The sequence below is a fragment of the Metopolophium dirhodum genome, chromosome 9, assembly GCF_019925205.1.
Source record: "Metopolophium dirhodum isolate CAU chromosome 9, ASM1992520v1, whole genome shotgun sequence".
Lineage (NCBI taxonomy): Eukaryota > Metazoa > Arthropoda > Insecta > Hemiptera > Aphididae > Metopolophium > Metopolophium dirhodum.
In genome coordinates this window covers 11,153,858-11,178,702 of record NC_083568.1, presented here as the reverse complement: position 1 = coordinate 11,178,702, position 24,845 = coordinate 11,153,858, and the positions used below count along the sequence as shown (strand labels likewise).

At 30.1% G+C, this 24,845-nt stretch overlaps 1 protein-coding gene across 1 annotated transcript in view; it reads left to right on the top strand.

Moving 5' to 3' along the window:
- Positions 1-12,259, top strand: part of LOC132953095 (cationic amino acid transporter 2) — a 108,061-nt gene extending 95,802 nt beyond the window's left edge. The window contains exons 13-14 of the mRNA XM_061025664.1: positions 5,385-5,512; positions 7,476-12,259. Of these exons, the coding sequence (XP_060881647.1) occupies positions 5,385-5,512; positions 7,476-7,843 (496 nt within the window). The 3' untranslated portion in view covers positions 7,844-12,259. The remainder of the gene's footprint in view (positions 1-5,384; positions 5,513-7,475) is intronic.
- Positions 12,260-24,845: the final 12,586 nt, after the last annotated feature.

Sequence of the window (24,845 nt, the reverse complement as noted above, 5' to 3'; positions counted from 1 at the left end):
CTAATAAATCTGGGAAACGATTTTTATTGGCAGACACGGAATTCATTATAAATTTATAACCTAAATATTATTGTTCAGCTTTTAACTTCTGTAAATGGGCGGTCGGCTATGAGACAACTCGCGGCGCCATAGGGTGCGTGTAGTACTATATTGTATATATACAATAAAAATATCAATTTGTAATAAATATGACACAATGAATAAAATATAATATATTGTGAGCATTTATACAATAATATTATAATGCCGCTTGAGAAGACATCTCTTCTAGACGGCGTAATAACAATTACGATATTAATCGATAATTATAAATAATAACAATAATACCACGTGATACGGGTAAACACAAACAATTTATGGTCAGTGCCTCAGTGGTGACATAATCGGCGGCGGGTGCATCGACGATGGATGGCTGTGGCGTGCTCCAATTAATGAGGATGATGATAAACTCAGTGGAGACGGAACTGAATGATATCCATAAATTATAATATGTCTTATGCATTTCACGTTCTGATTCGTTTCGTGAAATTTATAGAAATTTCATCTGGTTCACGAAACAGAACAAAATTTTTTTGCACATCGCGTAATAGTCCACAACATGAATAACCGACATGGACATATTTTAGTAGTACCTACGCATCTTACCCATACAATCTGTACGCATCTACTTAACGAGACAAACGATACGTTGTAGGTATTGCATTTTTATAGAAAAAACATTGTCATAATAACTGAGACGTACCTATCTTAGGAGAAGAGTTTTCGGCGGTCGTGTGGTTATTTTCTGAAAGTTATATTATCTGTGATCGACAAATTGTATAAGATAATATTTTTGCCGACGGCAGGGGTGGAACGAAACACTGCAGTATATTAATTATACATCTAACGGTGGAAACGGTACATAACACTAATGCTGGATCGCATAAAAATTGATTAATTTTAATGGTTCGATAAAATTGAAAGGCCACAAATCGTATTTCAGGTACCATTGGCTCGCTATTGATTCATTAAATGTTTATAGTGATCGTCCTCCATGGAATAAGATATCTAAAAATATGGATATTGAGTATTAATTATGACCAATAAATGATACTATTCGCATAAGAAATCCGATAATAAATAGTGGTACCTTCCTAATTTTTTATTTATATTTTATACCAACTAAGTTTATAAATCTAAATTAACTTATTAATTTACTATCTCAATCAAATTTATTTTATACATGGGAAATTGCTATGTAATTTTCAGTTCCATATTTAATTACTAGCGTGGCAAACACGCTTATTAGTTGTATACGTTTAATTTTACAATTACACTTTTGAAATCCCTGCGAATTATCTAACTCCGTTGATTCCCGAAGAGTTTTGTCCATTTTTGTAATTGACGAATAATACATGTAAACATAGGCGTGTTCACAGGACGTGCTAAAGTCATAGTGGCATTTAGTCAAGCCTAGACTCTAACTTATGATAGGTTAAAATAGTATGAAATTGCATAGAAATAAAAACTAAAAACATACACCTTTCAATATAACATAGCCTAATTCCACCTATAATAGCTTTGACAATGATTTATAACGTTTCTAAGCAATTTTTATAATACCTATTATTATTCGGAGTTATTATAATTTATGATAAACTACAGAAACGTTATCAAACGATACAATTTTATAGTCATTGGCTAACAACCCGAGACGTTTTCTATGAAATATAGTTATTTCCTTAATTATAATCATCGCCAGTAATATATTATATAATTTATATTCATATATATGCCATAAAAGCAAAATTTAATTCGATATTTCTGACTGTAATTTGTTACGAAACTTTGAAACATGTGATTATAATTTGATTTGATTAATTTGTTTTAATAAACTTGTTCCTAGAAATGGCCTAGAGCTTGAAATTGAAATTTCTAATCTAAATATTTCAGCCACGAGTCCCGTAAAGAACTATATTTCACTCCTTATAAATGCAATTTTATAATGGTACCGAAACCCTTTCTATAATATTAGCATGTCACGTGTGCAAATATTTCAAATCAACACGCCTTTCGTCACACTTTTTGATGTCGATAATGTATAATAGTAATTATATTTAACACGCATATGTGTGGGCATTAGGTCGTAGGTACATATCGTAATTGGATATTATATTATTTTGTATGGACGGTTTACTTAATGTCTTAATTGCCGTGTACGAAATATTTTATATTATATTTCATAACGTTCATTATATGACTGCGGCCAAACAGATAATATAATACATTGTACGTTTAGTTCAGAGGAAAAAAAACAAGAGAATATTATTTTTCCAGAGCTATTTCGTATTAATTTATGTCAGAACAAGACGTTTCCTGAAAGTTTGGCTTCGGTTTGAATACGATTTCTAAGTAAGTGTGCGGTTCGTCAAAGAGTAAGTGCAAGTTGCTTATATATATCTGGTACTTTCATAACGTTTCTACAACATTGTTCAGTTTGACCTTAATAACAAATTGAATTCGATTCGCCTCAGCGAAATGGAAATATATTTTGATGCTTTTCACTCTTCGATGAGAGCTTGGGGACATCGTGACTTTCAACCGTAGTTCTTGACGTCTAAATCGTTTCGGGTGAAATTATTTTTATTTACAATATTGGTCGAAACACATAGTTTGAAAAAGACAAAAGGAAAATTGTTTTGCTTGATATAATATTATCTAACATACTATAGGACACTTAATACATATAGGATGTATCGTATATGATACAATAATAATATAACTACAATAATCGTAAATTGTACAACCTAATTGTCGGATTGCTTGAAAAAAAAAAATAAATAATATTCTACAAGACGATAGTGCGTTATTTTTAGTTTTGCGCGAATTAAATAAAAAATATCTCAGAAAAAAGTTTTTCCCAAAATAATTAGCTTGCTAGTTAAAACGTGCCCTGGTCCTGTGCACCTCGATCATTCTCGGAGGGTATTATTATAAAATACGTAAACGTAATAACCAAATTGTCTTTAGGCTTTCATGTTGCACATACAATCACTGTAATAGTTATACACAGAAAATAGTATTTTGTACCTACCCCTGTGTGAGAAAATACAAAATATCTGGTCATCGGTATTCTATATATTATGCCATACGGAACCACCGCAATCCATTCGAATTAAAACCGTCACAAACTCGCAGTACAAATTTCTCACGTTCGGACGATTTATTTATTTTGCCGTCACGTATTTCACTTTAATATCACGAGTAAAAATATTTTGTTGTCGAAAATGGAGATTGCAATGTGGCTATAAAAATTTAATGTTCGCGGAGGGAATGTTATGTATATATTATATATATTATATAGAAAAAAAAATCGAAAAGTAAGCCAAATAGTTAACCATGCTTTATTTATTAGTTTCGAGGGACGATTTTATACAAATTTTAATTAAAACCCACATGACCAAATTACTCGTTTCGTAAACATAAAATATCTATAAATTAATAATGTATAATATATTATATGAAACGTATTTATACATTTTGTTTATAATATATCGTTTCAAACTAAAATTCAAGTTCATTGTATTCCAAATGTAACTCGTACAAATCGGATACTTAGTTATTGAAATATTATTATTGCAATTCGTCATCAAAACCAATACGACGTTATTTAATTTAAAAAAAAAAAATCACTGCTCAAATTCTAAGAAAAACAGGAGGGTCTATCGGTGTCTTGGGAGAATTCAGTGTCTAAAATATAATAACTGCAGACATCATTGCGATATAATATTAAACTGCTTTGTGTCTCGACAATATACATCTTTTTTTATTTGTTTACCACCTGGTACAAAACGGAGGTTGTAAAAACGTCAGGCTTGTAAAATATAATAAAATGGAATTCCACCGCTTTCGCCTACGCAACATCATTATGAACTGCGAGTAGATATAGGTACCGTTTCGTTCGTTTTTATAATATTCTCGCACTTGTCTCGTTATACTGTCGAAATTAAAAATACTTTGTCACCGATATCATTTTTTTTCTAGTCATAACAATAATGTGTAAAAAAAAACTTATACCAATCGTTGTTGGATAATTAGTACAAAAGTTTATCGTTTATAATGCAATAATAATGACACACTATTCATATACATATTTTTTTTATGGAATAATTTATTGTCATTAATTATTAATTTAACACAGGTGCGTAAAAATAAAAGTCTAATATATTTAAAAAAATAAAAAACATGCGGGGATGGAGTGTCCGAGCGGACTAAGGCGTCGGCTGCGACGCAGCCGACCCGAGTTCGATACCTTGGCCGCGGGCGGCATTTTTCTTCGGGCAAGTCACGGTGTCCGGAGAACAAGTGCCGTCATCCCCCCACCCGGGGAACGGCAGAAACCTACGGGTGTCCCATTAGAAATTCTGCCAAAACAGAACACACACGTGTACCAACCTGCCCAATTTAAAAACCTACAGTGCTCTCCCCCACACCCAATGGCCAATGTTGCCGCGGGTTACCAAATAATAATAAAAAAAAAAAACATGCGTGGACACACGATTCGTCAAAATTGTTTAAAAATAACGATTCGTTGCCGTGCAAAGTCTCAAGTCGTTCGCTTTAAAAACAATTTAGTTAAAATTTTTTATTAGTTTGTAGCTTGCGAATATACGCATAATCAATATGTACTATTATTGTATTCTATTCCGTATACTTTTATGTACTCTATTCTCTAACAACTGTAAAACGGCATTGCTCGGTTTGTGATAATTATTATATTTTGAAAGCATTGCACAGCAGTTTATATTTTTCACGTCCGGAGTATGCATTAAAACACGAACCTCATCATAATAATAATAATTATATATTCTCATACTAGCTTGTTAAGAGGTTTATATATCTTTTTTAAATGTCAAATATTTTGCAGACTAATTAATTCATTTTTTGTTTTTAACGAATCATCAAAACTGCATAAATCCAGTTTGTAGACATGCCGTAAAATAATTACGTTATTATAATGTTGTCATACATTCGTATATTTTCTATGATGAATCTATTAAGAAAATAATACTATCGACGGTTAAAATATTTTTAATTATATTTTATAATATGTTATAGAATTTTTTGATTTCAGTTATATTCAGCTATAATGGCTTTGAAAATATCTTATGACGTACTAATAATTGTATTGTAGAATAAATAAGTACTTATATATACCTATTTAACAAACTTAATATTTTTTCATTTAGTTTTCGATTCATGCTGTATATGAAACTCATGGGATATTACCATAAAAAGTGGTTTAAAAAGAACGACGCAGTCACAATAGACTGCTAAAATAAATAAATGTTTATCACTCGTGAGAGGTCAAAATTATTTATATACCTTTTATTCTAATTTTACAGACAAATACTTGTGTTCAAAACACCGTGGGTTCCATTCGTACCGTCATTCTCCATTGCCGTCAATTTGTATTTGATATTTCAGCTGAGCTCGATGACTCTACTCCGGATCGTCGTATGGGTTTCAATTGGTATGTATTATAAGTATATAGTATACAATTTTTAGTAAGAGAATACATTTTATAGTCTGCGATATATTCATATAATATTATGTTTCAAACGTAAAGTAAAAAATCGTCAAATCTATGACGAAACATATTGATATATTATTATTATCATAAGATTCGTAATTATAATATTGCATTTTTAACTTTAAAACCACTTTGTCAATTTCCCATTTTAGTTGAAACAGATATAATTTATTTTAGAAATAAGTAATAACAAAGTTTTCTAAAGTTTTTTCTTTACTCCGAGAAAATTTAATTCGTGCGCTTTTATTATTTACATATAATATACTCCGTTGTTTATTCAACAAATGTTTATCTCAGTCAATTTAATTGAATATTTTGTTATTCTTAAGTGTAGCTGTGATGTTTCGCAGAACAAGTAATCCATTAATTTTATTTTTGTTTTTGTAAGAGTCGTACCGAATTGTGTCAGTAAAATAAAATCACATTGATAAATATTTTTAAATGTCTGTAATTGTGCAATACCTACAACAAAACTCTATTAGTTTTACATTTTCCAAAATGTAAACTTTAATTTATCTCCATATATTATTAACTTTATTACAAATTATCATTAGCCACAAGTAAGTTTTTCAAAAACGTTATACTTAATATTCAACGATCAAAAACGTACAATTCTTATTTTTAATTATCGTTTAAATTGTTGACAATGATTCACTGATTATTATATAGATTTTTTTTCATCATTGACAATTATCAGTTTTTAAATATATTTTAAGGGGAAACTTGAATGGGAATTTGTAAGAGAAAAAGATAATGTTTCGTTTTGTAGTTCCCAAACATAGAAATAGTACACTGTATTGATAAGACTGCAGGACACAGGTGGAGTCGAAAATTTTACTTGGATAGTTGGGAAATGTATACTGTTGCATCAAAGTTTGTCCATAAGTTTTCTACAAACGTTTAGATTTGTGTCCCAAATAACTAAATATTATATGTTTTCCTTTTCACTTTTACAGACAGAGGACTATCATTTATTTAAATAAAATTTACAAGTACCTATGCTTTCAACACAACCAACTTAGAATATTATATTAAAATTATTTAAACACTTTTGAAAAGAAAATGTATAGCCATCAGTATTGTATAATTGTTTATTTTATACACTTAAAATGTAACCAACTTCCATGATTAATAAACTAATCTAAAAAAGTTTAAAATTAGGTCATTATAACGGAAGTACAAAATAATTTTGGAGCTATATTTCCTTTGGTTTAATCTATAGACGAGTTATCTAAAAGGTCAACGCACTCTAGCTATAAAACGTAAATGGTTTGCTATTATTTATATCGACAAACAACTTTTTCGGATATTGCTCGGACATTCGGACCTATAGCCGATGAACTTCGGATGCAACTTTGACCCATAGATGACAATAACCACGGTTACAATTCGGTTGTAGGCGATACCCGTATTTTTTTTTTCGGACGAGGCATTTCTGTACGCGTATAGAATATTATAGTAAGTTGTTCAGTACAAATTGGTAAAACAAATTCAACATATAGAAGAACTAACAACCATTAACTTCATTTCAACGAGCGATGAACAAACTTTTAGACGGTAGAATAAATATAAATAAATCAATGATGCCTGATGTAGTAAAACGGAATTTCTAATAAATTACTAAATAATCACGAACCACAATGACGGTTAAACGATAATTATATTCAATTTCAAGTATTTACAATAGCTATTATAAATGCAAATTCACCAATATAAATATAGGCACGTGATTGCACTACTCCATTATATACATCGACCTCTGATATACTTGTTTTATAAATTTTACAATGTTATACGCACAATCTTATAATAAACTGCGATATCACTGCGCATGCGTCATTATCACTTGTAATAGCTGCGCTATATAATATTATAACATTAAAATTCCATGTCGTTTTTCCAGGTCTATTCGTCTACTTCTATTACGGGATAAAGCACAGCACGTTGGAACCGCGGGTGGACGAGGACGAGAGAATTGAACTGAAAATGAAATCGCAGACGATGACAAAACCGCAAAACAATCGACCACCGGCTCCGGCGAAGACTTCCGCTAACACCAACACCACCTCCACCACAGCCACCGCCAACACCACTACTACTACCACCACCGCCACAGCCTCCACCAGAGTAGCCTCATCCACCACCACTGCAGCAGTGGTCGACGAGAATAAGACCGAACCGAAGAGGCCGACCAACTTGGAACCGCTACCCGCCAACAACGACAGTAATTTGTTTGTGTCACCGTCCGCGTTCCCGAAGTGGGAAGACTAGATTGACTGACCAAAAATTTAATTAAAAAAAAAAATTAACGTTTTGTCGACTCGACACCGAGACTTCAACAATGTTCTGTGTAAATAGGGATGTAAAAAAAATAAAAAAAAAACATATAAAACTACTTATAAACTTATAATTATATTATTACGGTAACAAAATCAATTCTTTGGGCTACCAAAATGACTATAATACACTATAATATTATGTTGATTATAACACGTGTATTACGCGTGATGTTTTTAATATATTATAATATCTATTACCTAGCTATTATTATTATTATTATATAAATTTATATTATATTATATATTTTAACTGTTAAACGTAACGAGGATTAAAAAAAATGTCCCACGCATTAACGGACGAATTGGATCGAAAAGGTTTTAAACGAGCTATTCCCATCTGCACGTCGTCGGGTCTCCGGGCTCGTTTATCGGTATAATATGCATTTCGATAAACGATCTAATTCGCCGTTATTTTACCCTTTTTTTCGAATTCACGCCCCCAATCCTCCTCTCTCTCTCTCCCGGAGACTAACATTAATTTGACATCATTATAATATATCGACACGTCCTCCTCATATGATCGCGCATCGTCGTAGGTTCGTTTCAGTATAGTGTGTATGCAAAACTTACCCCCGCTCAGTCGTCGTTTTTCCTAATAATATTATTATCGTCTTGAACGTATCACTATAGTATTTAATAATATAGAACGTAATATTCGTCCCTCCCCCCACGAGTGTGCGCATTAGTGAAATTTGAAATTCCAACACGACAAACGACTGAAAACGAGAGCAATATTATAAGGGTGAAACGGTTTCTCTTGTTTTTTTGCGGTCCGAAGAGGTGGTATGTCACCCAAACGTATTCGCGACGTGACTCGACTACACACGCCGATGATCTCTGGTCGATATCGATTTTCGTAAGTTTGCTCGCCATCGTTCGCTATCGATACTTGCGGATAATTGTAATAATAATATACCATAACTATACGGTTGACTTTGATAATATAATGTTATATTATACGCGTAGGTATCATAGTAACTATTTCGTTTTGACTCACAACATAATAATGACATTTTTTTTCTCTTCCGATTTCCAAATCGTTTCAACGACACATTATTAGTAGTAGCCATACGGACTTTAAGACAATATAATCCGTGGTAGTAACTATGTACTATATGTCTATATCTATCTCTGTCTGCAGATCACTCGATTTTATGCGGAAATCATTCGACAACATTATAAACACGTACAACGATATATTGTGCCCCTGCATAATATCATTATAATTGCTGTGGCCAAACTATACATATAAATATACCTACATGAACACCCCAACCCCCGCCTACCGACAAATCAATAGTACATAATACTTTTCAACACGTTTAAAATATGAAACCACCGACGATTCAAATATAATGTTCGACAATGGCCGTTTGACGAGGGATTTCCATCTATACGCACTCGAACGAGAAGTAGTAGGCAGACATGTCTATATGTGCTCAATATGATATGAGTGTGTGTGTGCATGTGTGTGTAGTTATCGATTAAAACGCAAAAAGCTTTTATGTTGTTTATTTTTAATTGCTAGACGTACTGCACAGCTCATATTTTATATCGGGCCCTGACATCCGGTTACGTTATTTCGCGTCCCCGCGATATTCAGACGTGTTATTTTATTGGAAGGCTACCGATTTTGTCCGAAAAAAATCCTCCTCCCCTTGGCCCGCATCGAACGCAATACGGTAATGCAGGTGGATTTATTATGACGTAATTCCGCGAAATCGTTTGCGAAAACAGTCAGTGATTGCTCTCCCGTAGGTCGGACATAGTATTATAATATTAAATTAACAAATTATTATATTATTATATTTATATAACAAAATAAATATATGTATATTATATATAATAATATATACATTTTTATTATATTATTATTATATTATATGTTTACCAAACAATATTTGTTTGTTTTTAATTGTTGTGGCAAGACTGGTTTAATCGAATTGTAACGTAAAATAATTTGAAATGTTTTAAATTTGTTAAATAATTATTATTATGTTTATATACTTGATTGAATATAATATTATAGAAGCCCCCTTTTCTCGGCGGTCGTCAGCTGCAATTGAAGGAGTCGGAAATTATTAAGAAATAACCGTGTCGTGGCCATAAAATAGTATGTACCCATTGTATAATAATAATCGGGAAATTATAAGAGCAAGACTAGCAGGAAGTAAATTTTCCGGTAGGTCGACCACTTAGACCACACCCTTTGGTTTGGGCCGGTATGAGTCGCCGTAAGAATCTAAGTTTCACCTCGTCGTTTGCTGGCGACCGAATTATACATTAAAGCCCCAACGTAGACATTATTTATACTAAACATAATTTAGTGGTTTTTTTTCCTGTTTGTAAGTAAACAGCTGCTGATATGTGTATTTTTCAATTTTCATTAATTTATAATATTATATTTACTTCATATATTCTTAGTGATATATTATACGTATATGTAGAGCGTGTTTGAGTACTATTCCTAGAATGTTAGTATATATTATTATATGCTTTCGAAATGATTGACTTTGTCGCTCGCGAAGGTTCAAATCTTCATCCAAACTTAACTATATTATTACGAAACAGTAAATACGACATTGTATAGGCTGTGTATAATACAATTAGACGAGTATCTATATAATATGATTGATTTATATCCTAACGGAAATCATTACATTTTTTTTTCTTAAATTGTTTTACGTGCCTTAACTATACACAACAAAATAATATTAAAATATTGAAACGCATTGCGTACGATAATGTTTATTGGAAAAAAAAGTTTATACTTTTTCGGAAATTTTGATTCCACTTGGAAATTATTATTCTTAAATTAATTTTTGACCTATTTTTACAAAATTGAAACATTGCACAACAAGTACAATATTATAAACAAAATAGGTGTGAAGTTCAGGATTTCCTATAATACGGGTTAATATCGCAGTGCCATTATACTCTGATGCCAATTTTACGATTATACGTACATTTTGTTCGGTTACCATTATTATAATTATTATTATTATCATTATTACTATTATTATTATTATTATTATTATTATTATCACTATTCCTATTATTATTATTATTAATTATCATTATTATTATTATTTTTATTATCATTATTATGTTTGTTATATTTTTTTTTATTGTTTGTATAATATTTGTTACTTTTATATGTTATGTATTATTGTTGTCGTTACTATTTATCATTTATTTCTAAGCACACAAAATTAAAATTAATTTTACTGATAACAAATATTAAAAAATGGAGGTAAAAAAATTTCTCGGCACCGGTCCAATATGATAATAAAAAGTACCTATATGTAAAGCGACCCTAAAAATGTCAGCGAAACAATTTGGATTCTTACAGGTTTGAAATATGAATAGGTTTTTTAGTTTTTAAAATTGTATTCACTCGTAGACGGTAGACGAGTAGGTTTCGATTGATTTATATAGTTGTTTAAAATATAATTGATATCCGTGCCAATAAACGATAAGTTTCCGTTTCAGTCTTTTCGCCATTAAGTCTCGTGCCAGTACCGAAAATATAACAAACAAAAAAAAAGTGCGTTAACAATATTTTTGTTATTCCTGAGTTTGTTGATGTTTTCTTTTCATTTCGTGCTCCAATTATATATATTTTATTTCGTACAAAAAATAACATTTCAATTGTATTGGTTGCGATAATGTAACCAAAAACCAATCCATTTTGCTGCACCATTTACTGTAGTCTAACCAAATGAAAATTTCAACATTAATTCTTCTTTATAAACACAATATTCGAATGATGATAAATAATATTTAAAAAATATTTTACACGATCAAATTTTACAAGCAGTTCGTTGGGATATCAAAAAATTAAATTAAAATTATTGTCCATAAATTTGTTTTTCAGTTGTCTACAAAGCCCACCGTAAGTGTGTAAATTAATTTGTTTTATTGTTATACTTTTTTGAAAGTAAAATGTGCATCCAAAAATTTAATAAATCCAGACCTGATTACGTAATATATATTCATGAATAATGTAAAATTTATTTCTCAGTGTCTTCGAAATAAAAAAAAATTAATTTAACACTAATGCGTTTTATATAGATAGTATTTATATTATATAGATTAATGGTTACCTATAACCTCAAGTATTGTTATCATTATCATCCTTCACGTCTTTATATATTGTATCTACATATAATATTATATATATATTATGTACAAGCATCGAATGTTGTTTAAAAAAAAACAATTGTTATTATACACTTTATATAAATAAAAAATAAATATATATATAATATTATATAAAATAGTTGTAAACTTTTAAACTGTTTATCTTTGATTTGTTTTTCTAATATTATTATTATTATTATTATTATTATTACGTCTTCTATCAGACTTTTGAACATGTTACCTAATAATCGTTATTAATTATTATAAATAATAAAGAAATCTAAGAAACAAATTTATTTATTTATTTCATTTCATTTCATATACATATGAATACTGGGCCCTAATGAGAAAACTCGTGTGGATGCCAAGGAGTTCTAAAACAAATTATACAAAAAATAAAACTTTTATTTTGTATACATATTATTTTACATCGATTAGAGTAAATGAATACAATATTATTTCTATAATATTATTAATGCATCAGAACATTCCAATAAACATTGCAAAATGTATTTTTTGAATAAATTAATTGGTATGGGTTTATTATATAGGATTGTGTTACATAATTTGGCTCCAATCATTTGAAAATATCTACCAGGTGTGGTTTATTTAGATCTATTTATGATAAAAATGTTTTTTTGCGTTTCACTCCATGCAATATTGATAGTTATAAATTGTGGTTTTTTAAATATGTAGCACGTTAAGTTCTTTTCATAAATGTGTTATTGAGTACATTTGTTCTTTATTGAGGAGAATTATAATGATTTGAATGATATTTTAATTTTGACATATTTGTTACTGAAATATAACATTATCGAATGCACCACCCCAGCCTATTGTACCATAAGAGATCATTGATTCTACCAATATTAAGTAAACTTAGGTAGTTCTAGAATTTTGTTTAGATTTCTTAACATATAAAAATTCATTTTTCTAAGTTTTTTTACCATAACATTAATTTATTTCTTCAATCTCATATTAATTCTGATTTAAATTCCTAAATATTAAAAATTGTATTGTATTGATTTGCAACAAAAGTTTTGTAATTGTGTACAGTAATGATTGTGAATTTTTAGTTTCTGTATAGGTATCATATTATGGTCTGAGGAGGAACAATAATGCATGTTTTATTTAAATTTAGAATTAAACTATTTTTAATCAACCATTTTTTTTTATTAATTTTAAATGTATAATATTGAATATTTCATGCCAAGAATCACCTATGTTGTTCAGAGGAACGGTTTGATATATTTTTTATATGCATTTAAGAAGACGTGCTACCCTCATGTGTGTCTCCGTCTTACAAATGTATATCATAAACAACTGTTTTTCTGGTAACAAATTTTTTCTCTTTGTATTTATAGTAGAATTACCAAAATTCCAAAACACATAGGGAAGAACTTTATCTGTGACGTAGTGTTAAAAATGTTTTTATAACAATTACCAATCATTTTTAATAAGTAAATAAATAAAAGAAAACAATAAAAACTTAATATTCTCAAATTGATAAATTTAATTGTGTTTATGTTATCCAAAATATAAAAACGCTACATCACAGACAAAATTTTCCGTATGCGCCGTCGTAGAATTTTGGTAATTCTAACTATAAATTAAGAGGGAGTAAAGTTGTTATGTGCTAAACAGTTTTTGGCTATATTATACACTTGGAAGACAGAGACAACACATGCGGGTAGCACGTCTTCTTAAATGCATATAAAAAATAATTGAGCCTACGCATCTTTATTATTTTTTAACTTACATTAATGACATTTATAAGGAACATAGCATTACATTTTCAAGCTTTTTTCTGAGTGAAACAGTTTTTATCGAGCATAATTAAAAAAAAATTTACGAAATCCGAAAAATGTCTCAAGGTTTTTCAATTTGAACTACCAAAAGTACCAATAACATTCACTTTTCTATCAGAAAAGATACTAATCTCAAAAATTGGAAAATGTTACTACCCAAAATGTTGCTAATAGAAATACACATCATTGTAAAATCAATACATATTTTTAGATTTTTCGGTAACAATATTTATTACAATGAGAAACATTGTTTTACATTTCCAATCCTTAGCAATAAAAATTGAACATTTTATAGATTTTTAACTACAAATTAATTTGTGAATTTTCGTGATTTTGATGAATTTTGTCAACATTTGAACTGTAAATATTTATAAAACAGAATGAAAGCAGAACAATTTGTGTCTATGTATCTTTGATATTTTTCGTAGCTATACAACCACTTATGAGGAATATTGTATTACATTTTCAAGATTTTTGATGCAGTAAAAATTTTTTCATGGATATTTATAGAAAAAAAAATTAAAATGTCTATATATAGCTCAAAATGGGTCAAGATATTTTTGAATATGTTATCATGTATATGATATGTATAACATTATAAAATAAACATTTCGTATAAATTTCAAGTACCTTTCTATGTTTTATTCTTTTGTGAATTACCTACAACAAAATAAAAAAGCGTTCGATGAGAAATCGTTAACTTTTGGGTCATAGGTAATACAGTGTAAAATGTCAACTTCAAATAATAAAAAATGATGTGGCTTTCCAGCAAGTTTTTATTTTTAAGTTAGAAAAACTTATGAGGAATCTTGTTTACATTATCAAATCTTAGATATAAAATAAATTTCTAACTCAAAATTGGCAAATATTTGTAGTTTTGAAGAATATTATCACCTAAATACCACATATCCGTGTGAATATTTTCGTAGAATAAAATATAAATAACTTAACATTAATCCAAATATTTTCAATATGTATAATAAATAATAATGGGTATAAGCCGTAAGGTGTTATTCATTTGTGCATGTTATTTAAAATTTACATGAAATTCGTAAACATGGTTGGGCGCATTTTTCATAATACGGTATGCACAAAATATTTACAATTTAAAATAAACCATGTTGTAACAAAATTAAATAGTTTATAAATTACGAAAAAGATAAATTGATTTGTATGATAATGTTTGAAAAATCATCAAATTGGAAAAGAAAATTTTAAAATTATTAAACAACGATTTTTGGCAAAAAGAAATAATGATCATATAAAAATAATAGAAAATTCGCCTACATTTCTACTTACCAGTACAAATATTAGTACTACACTAAAATGTATTAATACAAGTACAAACATATTTTTGAATGCTACCGAGCCTTGTGGTGTCTTCTGGATAATGGAAATAAGCTCAGAATTATATGCGCCCCCAAACGTGTTTTTATTATGTAGGGAAATATAATATGATCCAAAACTTGCTAATATATTATGTAGGTAAATATTACGCCCTAAAGTGATTGTTTGGAAAATGTGCGCCCAATCGTATTCCTCCCTTAATAATTTTCACAAGGACAGAAAGCTTCAACTATTCCTACAAAAAATATAATTGTTTTAAATTAAGTACTACAACAAAATAACCAAAATCGCTATTTTTCGTTTAAATATTCAATTTCTTAATAATTTTAACTCATAAAGTGTATGAATACAAATTGGGCCCTGATATGTATTGCAAATGTATTTTTTTAAGTTTTTAGGCTATTATGAGAACTATTTACGAGGGAATTCTACGAATCTTGTTTTGAATTTTCAAGTTTTTAAGCCAGTTAGGTTAGTTCTGTCATCAACTGTCAAATGTCATATATATATATATATTATATATATATATAAATAGCTCAAAAAGCCAAAATATTTTCAATATTTGGCGAAAAAGGCAAGTTTAGTCAAAAACTGGTTTTACGTAAAAATTTATATTTATCTTTGTTAGAAGCAATTTTATTACATCAAAGGTTCAGACTGTGTTATGAACTCATGGCACGATAGTTAAAAATATATATAAAAAAAATGAAAAGAAAACACACAACATATTATAGTAAACCAATCCGTTAATCGCTGCACGCTCAGAATCCAAGAGTTTAAAAAAAAAAAAACAATCATTCTCTAACAATCTACGAGCAAAACGTTGTGAAACTCTATTCGCCGGGTAGTGAAAAAAAGTGTCGTTGAAATAATCTCAAACAAATTTTTATCTAAAACAATGATTAAAAAGTAAAAACCTATATAAAAAAAAAAATTAAAAAGTAATCACAAAACCACTGGCTTTTGCGGCCGTGGCAGGTACTGGCATTGATTATAAATACTAGTCAGTATAGTGTTTATAATCAATGGTACTATATAGGTACGAAGCGATACGCGAGTCCTCGACGTCCTGCTGCAGTCTTTATGCCATTCCATCCATCCTTATACCTACGTTTTAATTATTATTCTCTTCGTCCGCGTTTTTCCAATGTTTTCACTGGAGTTGTGTTCGAAGTGTATTAAAACGCATTGATTTGTGTGAGCCGATCATATTGGAGGGGGAGGGGTGGGTACATCAACGACATCGAAAGACGACGTTAAGACATCAACTAAACAGAACGAAACACGTACACGGAGTTGTGTCATATATGCGATACGACCGCCGCAAAATATAGACAGTATATTAACAGTGTTTCACAATATCACTCTGCACCGGACCGATTAAATGTTTCAAACACTTCACTTAAAATGCACTGTTATTTTTCTAACGCGAATGCCTATATTATATTGTATAGTTTTGACGTACAAAACGTATAGGTGTACAAATGGAGCGTTGCACAACAATAACGGCGAAATCGTATTAAGACCGAGTGAACAGCTAAAGGATACCGCGGGAATAGGTACCTACGTATGTAGTATATAATAATAATATAATAATAATAATAATAATAGTATCATATCGGAGTGCGTAGGTTCAAACATGATAGCAATACTATTATAACACAATTATTATTGGGTATGTTCCAATGAAATATCATCGTGTTAGCGTGCGTTATATACCCAGACAGCAATTTTTTGATTAATAATATTATTATAACATTGTAATAACGAATAATAATAGTATAACGTTATTATAATACTATTATAATATTATCATTACAAAATGCTGTCTGGGTATTCTATTAATATAATAATAATACATTAATACGGGTCGGCCCGTTGGCCGTTTAATATTTTGGCATTGCTGTGCAGTACATCATAGTATTATACTATTATATACGTCTACGACTGCCGGTGGAACGCGAGCGTTTAATATTAATTATAAAACTCGCGTATCTCGAGCACAATAATATTATTATATATTATAGCAAGTACCTCTACGTAACTTAATTATTATTACCGGCAGACGCGATATCATATTTTTGAGTGTACGATGTCGTTAAACGCGCATACGTATAGGTAGGTAGGTAGGTCGGTTAATTCAATATTTTTAGTCGTCTGACGTTGATTAATATACATCGACCTTTGCGTCGTTATGCGTATGATATATAATAATATTTACGCTCTTGAAAGCGTACGTAGTATAAAACGTTTCCGAATAAATTCCTTTATTCTACCGCTGATTAAATTATAACCACTCGCACGATACACGTGCGATGGATAGGCTAGGACGCTCTTCTGCGATTTTGCCATCATCGTCGGTTTTTCCCCGACGAAATCGAATACGTCGTCGACGTGTCGATTATTAGAATTCGAAAGCGAGAAAGGAGGCCCCCCTGCAGTGGACACCTATAGGTATCCGGCATATAATATAGGGTTCTAAATTTGAAATATTTCACTTGAAATAAAATTGAAAATTTCACTGTTCTTGAAATATATCAATGAAATTATGAAAAAATATTTGTGTTCGGTTATAGATGATTAGAAACAATAAATTGATAACACACTTAGAATTAAAGAAAAACATATTATTTTTGTTGATTTATTATTTCATATTTGTATATTCTATATTATATAGTGCTGAAAATATTCCTGGCATTATTTTGAGAATAAAAACATTTTTTTACATAAGTTTTAAAATATTATTGTATATCAGTGATCCAAAAGATAATGGTTTGAAATAAAGTTGAAGTCAATTCCAACAATGAATAAAATAATAGTGTATTTTCAGTAATTAGAAAGTGTACAAAAGTCGTATAATATGTGTGTGATTGTGGCTGAGTGATGTGAAGGTGCTCTGGGCTCATTATTTAATACTTAGATCATATAGTTTGTTATAACTATTATAGATTTGTTAAACAACTAATAAACTATATGTAAATATGTTACATATTGTCTTTGTTTCATACGATAAACCAACTTTTAAAAATATTCACTTAGAAGTTGACGACTATAAACTTTTAGGTATAATAAAAACTTTATTTTTATTTTTCATCAAAATGAAATATTTCATGAAAAATTCATAAAATATTTCAAGAAAAAAAATGTCATGAAATTTTAAAACCCTAGGTATATATATCTAAATAATTAGAAATATTGAAAAAAAAAGGGAGAGGGGTATATCTATTTCTGAGTGTACGACGTGTCGACGTCGTTAAACGGGCATACGTAGGTATAGGTACGCCGTCGTCGGTTAATTCAATATTTTTAGTCGTCTGACGTTGATTAATATACATCGACCTTTGCGACGTTATGCGTATGATATATAATAATATTTACGCTCTCGAAAGCGTATATGGTATAAAACGTTTCCGAATAAATTCCTTTATTCTACCGCGGCCTGTTGATTAAATTATAACCACTCGCACGATACACGTGTGATGGATAGGATAGGACGCCCTTCTGCGATTTTGGCATCATCGTCGGTTTTCCCTCGATGAAATCGAATACGTCGTCGAAATCGAAAGCGAGAAGGGAGGCCCCCCTGCAGTGGCAGTCGAACGAATTTGTCATGGGACGACGTGGCTGATTTTTAATATACACTGGTATACATTTTGATCATTAAAAATGTAATTTATGATACCGCGCGTTGTACACCTATATATAGGTATCTGGTATATATAGGTATCTAAGTAATTAGAAATATTGAAAAGAGATAATGGTGGGGGGGGGGGTAATCTCCCTCCTCACCACTACCCCGGCACCATTCTTCACAGACTTATCGTCTGTTTTAATATCGTAATTTATAGGTGGATGAGTATAGTTGTTGTTTATTAACAATTGCGTACGGTTTTAATATTTTTTTGATTTTTAAATGCTGGACATCGCCTCTGACGTGACTGAGTATTTATTTTAATTTTCAATGATTGTGGTTTTATTTTCCGTTAGAAAAATAGGTGTGTTACGATGATACGAGTTATATTATTTTCTGAATATTGATCGTAAAAATTCAAGAAAACGAAATTGTTTGGGTTCAAAAACGTTTCGGCCAAAATGGTCGGACACGACCCGCCGTAATTTTCGATCGCTTTTTCTTGCCCGCGTATTATATGAAAATTGTATTCGTTTTATTTTTTTTTTTAAAGTAAGTACCTATACCTTTTAATAGTGATAAAAATGTAAAAAGATAAAGAAAAAACTGTGTGGATTGCTTGAAAAATATTATTTCGATTTTTTACACAACATATTAATATATACCTCCAAGGCTTCAACGCGCGTATTTATAACTTCTGCCGTTTTGTTTTATAACTTCAAAGCGTAATAGTGCCTACCTACTCATTATTATATTATATACTTTGTATAGAAAAATATTGTAAATAATATATTTTATACCATGCAATTTATTTTACATCCGATAGTAATATTATGTAATACGAGTGACCTAGCTGCTGCTGTAGAACCTGCGTAACCAGTGGCGTGTCGAACGAAAACAGTAATTTCAGAGGCAATCGCCTGAGATTTTTCTTAAACAGAGGGGTGGGTGGTAGCCGGTGCCGGGTCCCCCCCCCCCTAGTAAACAATGTAACATGATAATATGCTCAATTGCTGGTAGTCAATAATGAGCTGAAATATAATTAGTTGTATTGTATTAATTCATTATTATATGCATTAATACTTGGGATATTAATTGTAGCTTGCCTCCGGACAATTTTCAAATCGCCACGTCAGTGCACACTACGCCAGTGCGTAAACTACGGAAATGTGAACGGGATTCAAATTATTATACTCATCTGGACAACCGCGGACGCCTCTCAGTCGGATAGATATTTCTTCTTGCCTGCAACTCGTAAACGTAAACAAATTCATGATCAAACCTTATGAATAATTATTTCAATGATATTAATATTTTAATATTAAATATTTTATGCCTGTATACACATCGCATAGGTAGGTACCATTATTATTAGTATAATATTATTATTGTGCGTATGAGTTTCGTGAGCAAACAACTCGTTCGGAATAACGTTCAAACTATAGATTTTTATCGTGCAGTATACCCACCTATCGTTTTGACGTTGCAACTTATGGCGCACTTGCAAGCTTCCACACAAGCAACATATTATATTATATTGTTTCGGTAATATCATGTTCAGAAAATATCCGCTGCGAACAGACGCTAATATCTTCGTATATAATTACAATAATATTTGCGCACTTGAGTCTGCTCGAGGGTGTCTCGAAAGCTTCATGGGGCTATTTAATACCACAAAGCTTATGGTAGTACAAATTAATAAAACATTATTAGGTATAATAGAAGCGATGTATTAATATTTTTGAATTTTTCTTACATAATACACACGTAAATATATTGTTACGTATGTAATTTAATGATTTAACGATAAAAATTAAATATTTGATACCCATTTTGGGTGACTGAATATATCGCAATATATTAGATGTTATGTCATTATTATCGTATTGTTACCAGTCCTAATAATATTGTCGAAATGTTCTATAATCGTTTTAATATTAATTTATCTGCGATGGAATGAGATATTTCTACAGTACAATAAATACATGGCGCGTTCGTAAGTAATGTATACAATATTGATGGGGTAAATAAATAATTCAATTCTTACAACTTGTCATAGTTTGTTTGTAACAATCAAATATTAAATTATTCTTATTAAATAAAATCTAGGTTAGTAGGTATTCGGTTTGTAACAGACACAGTTGGTTAACAAACTCAAATAAAAATGCATCAAAACCCACTGGTACAACCCGTATTTATGTAAAGTTTGCCTCGATATTATTATTATTATAATCGTGCTTGCACGAAGTAAATATATCAATTTTTGTACTACATATTTTATTCATATAGAGATTATTTTAGATTCTGAGTGGAACGATAAATGTATTGATTTTACACTGATGTGTGTTTTTTTTTAATTTTTTAATTTTTTTTTGTGTCTGTCATCACCTTTTAGAACAGTAAAAGTGCTTGGATTTTCTTCAACAGTAACTTTTCTGATAGGAAAGTGAATATAGTTGGTACTTTAGGGGGACAAAAGTAAAAATTTCCAGTGACGTGACAAACAAAAGAAAAATTAAAGAAAAACGGGAATGAAAAAAAATGTCTACAAGAAAGTCAAATTAAATTTTAATGAGCATTTGAAATTCATATTTTTACAACATTTGATATTCACTCGATTCCTTATAAACGGTTTTGCTATTTTGTTGTTATTCAAAATCGAAAAACTGTAAATACATGAAGATTTTACTGAATGTTTATATTTTCATTTTCTATACACCATACAATTTTGACTCTTTTTGAGCTGTTTACGGACATTGTCAGTTTTCAATTTTTTTAGTTTTTTTTTCTATAAATATCAATAATATTTTATTTGAATTTTAATAATTATTTTATAGTTAAAAATTTATAAAATGTTCAACTTTTATAGCTAAGGATTGAAATGTTGTCGTCGATTGGGAGTGCTGTTCTTCCAAAAAAATTCGGAAAACCGTTTGATTAATATTATGTATTAATTATGGATCACAGTGATCACAATATTGTGTAACACATTTTTTGTTTTCAGCCAATAAGTACACTACGATGTGAGTATAAAATTATTTTCAATAGACACCACAGTTCAAAGCTCTAGGGAAGAACACTTGTATTTACATTATGGCTAGTATTATACAAATATGATATAACGCATATTATACTTAACTTCATAAAAATCTAATTTATCTAGTATCATATAAGTTTTTTCAATACTTTCTAAACATTACAGTTCTTTAATATCGAACATGATATGTCTCCACCGTGTTTGTTCTCGTGGATATCCGATCGTCTCCTGCATGGATGCATACACTTAAAACTTATACAAACTATTTACATAATTAATAGAAATTAATAATTCAACTATTTGAAATATTTACTTTACATATTATATTAGTTGTATAAACTTAGTAGGTACCTATTAGTATAACAGATGATTATCAATGATGTCGAGAAACCCGCGAAAACAAAATATATGGTTATATTTAGAGTTTAGGTAGAGTTGAAAACAGTCTTCCATCCTAAAATCCATATTGTTATCTATTTTACTGTCATATACAATGGTCATGTTTTCCAAAACCATATCTCATAAAATATCTTAAAGAGAAAAAAAAAGCTACTGACGAAAAAAATAACGACAAAACCTAGTAGCTGTATTTTAATAAAAAAAAATACAATTTTACCTTATTATTACTATAAGTAGGTAATTTTATTTACTCGAGCTTATATGCCAGCTCCAAATGAACTATGTAAACCACGGGGACTACAAGCAGGCTGTATTGCTGCATAGCTGTCGCCTGTCATTGTGCCACTTCTAAAAATTTGGTGATTTCTGATGCCAGTTAAAAATTGGTACCATATTAGGGGGACCAAACATCAGGTCTAATAAACATTATTGTTATATTTCGGTTACCCACTGATGACTAGCTCGAAACATTCAGAATATAATTTTATATCTATATAGTATATAAAAGAGAGTTCAAATAAATGTTAGACTATTTATAACTCATGAATGGCTGGACCGATTTCAAAAATGCTTTCATCATTAGAATGCTACATTATCCCTGAGTGCTGTATGCTTATTTAAAAAAGGGAAATTAAAACCCGGAGATGTGCACAAACAGGGATTTTGAGATTTACGATGGGAATTTTTGCTTATAAATGGTTGCTATGGTTGCTATTATAATAATAATTATTGGTTGCCAATTGCCATTGGTGGTTAATCGTTAATGAAATTAATATATATATATATGTATACTAGCTGATCCCATGCACTTCGTTGCTCGTTAAATGTATCAACTCTATATGACTCAATTCGTTATTTAATATTCGGTGTATGGTGTTCAAAATTTATCTTAACTTTTTCGTTGCCCGGAATAAAAATTCTGATTTGCAGCAGTACATTATCAGGTAGGCAATCTACCTGCGGTAGATCACGGACCCCGCCGTGCGTTTGTACGTAAGTGTATGGTTTAACTCTAAAGTATCAAAGTTATACCAAGTTTGTCGTTTTTACTTAATTCCACCTAAGATGGATTAATATAATCAATTTATACAAAATACTATCCTAACCTAATCGTACTAAAATCCGATGAATAAAAAAAACAAATTTAACCCTTTGTAAATTAACCTACCTTCTTCCCAAAGGTCTAATCTACCCACAAAAATGTATTTATATATATATCAAACTATATGAATACAGAGACCATATCTATACAGACTAAACTCTAGAACTGCTAATCAGATCTTCTTGTATATTATATTATATATATATGTATATTGACAAAAAATAATAATACGAATCAACAAACATGCCCGATTAACTAATAGCAATCTAAAATTTTCTTTCATATAAACCTTCTCCGTGAAATACTCTTTCGTTTAAAAAAAAAAATCAAGAAGATCTGATAAGTAGTTCCAGAATTCAGCCTGTACAGAGATTTTCATTTCACGTTTTTATAGTTTGATATTATATTATAATTTATATTTAAAAAGTAAGCAAATAGTTTTATTATTATTATTATTATTATTATTATTATTAAAAACATATGGCAACCATTGGTAACCATAAACAAAAATTTCCATCTGAAATCTTAAAATTCCAGTTTTATCACCTCCCGGGGTTGATCCTCTCCCTTTTAAAATTAGCCTATCTTTTAAGTTCGGTCAAATTACACACATTGTGAAAATGTCATGAATATCATTCCAGTAGTTTCGGAGTTTATTCCGGACAAAGACGTGACACGTATATAAGATATATTTATATTTAACAATTTATAATATATTCAAGATGATCGATGAATATGTTTAAGTTTTTTTCTCGACTGTTGTCCCGGGAACCTACACATGCACATCATATTGTTTATTTATTTTTTAAACATTGTTTTTTTTATATAGAATATTATTATTAAAAATACAGCAACCAAGAAGATCAAATAATGCCAGACATAGCCGTAACAATTAGGCTTCGTAACATTGTTAATCGATCCACTCAAGAGCAAAGAGCAGCCTGTGAAACGGCTCGGTCGGCAATGAGACATCGTCGAGAACAACAACGAAATAATCTTCGAAGCGCAAGAATAAATTCCTCAATTGTTGATTTGAATCGAGCAATGTTTCTATACGAATGCACAATAAATTGTTTGCAGCTTGCATCCTTTAGTTCACATTGGTCAAATGGACGTTGTTTGTGGGCATTGTGGCGCATTCAAGTTTTCTGGAGAAACGCCTGGACTGTGTTGCCTTAATGGCAAAGTGAAATTGTCATTATTGACTCCACCACCAGAGCCATTGCATTCATTTCTTCGTGGCGAAACACTCGAAAATACAATGGCTGTTTTCAAATTACTTTAATTGGGCTACAGATTATCGAAGAACATGGATTTAATCCGACATTCAAGGTAATTTATGTTCAAGAGAGTAAAAATTCATTTTTTTTAAAAGATAACCTCCCGATTCACCATCGAATTTGATCATTGCAACCTGTTGAAGATGCACAGCATACACTTTTACAAATATACTTCATGGGAAATATG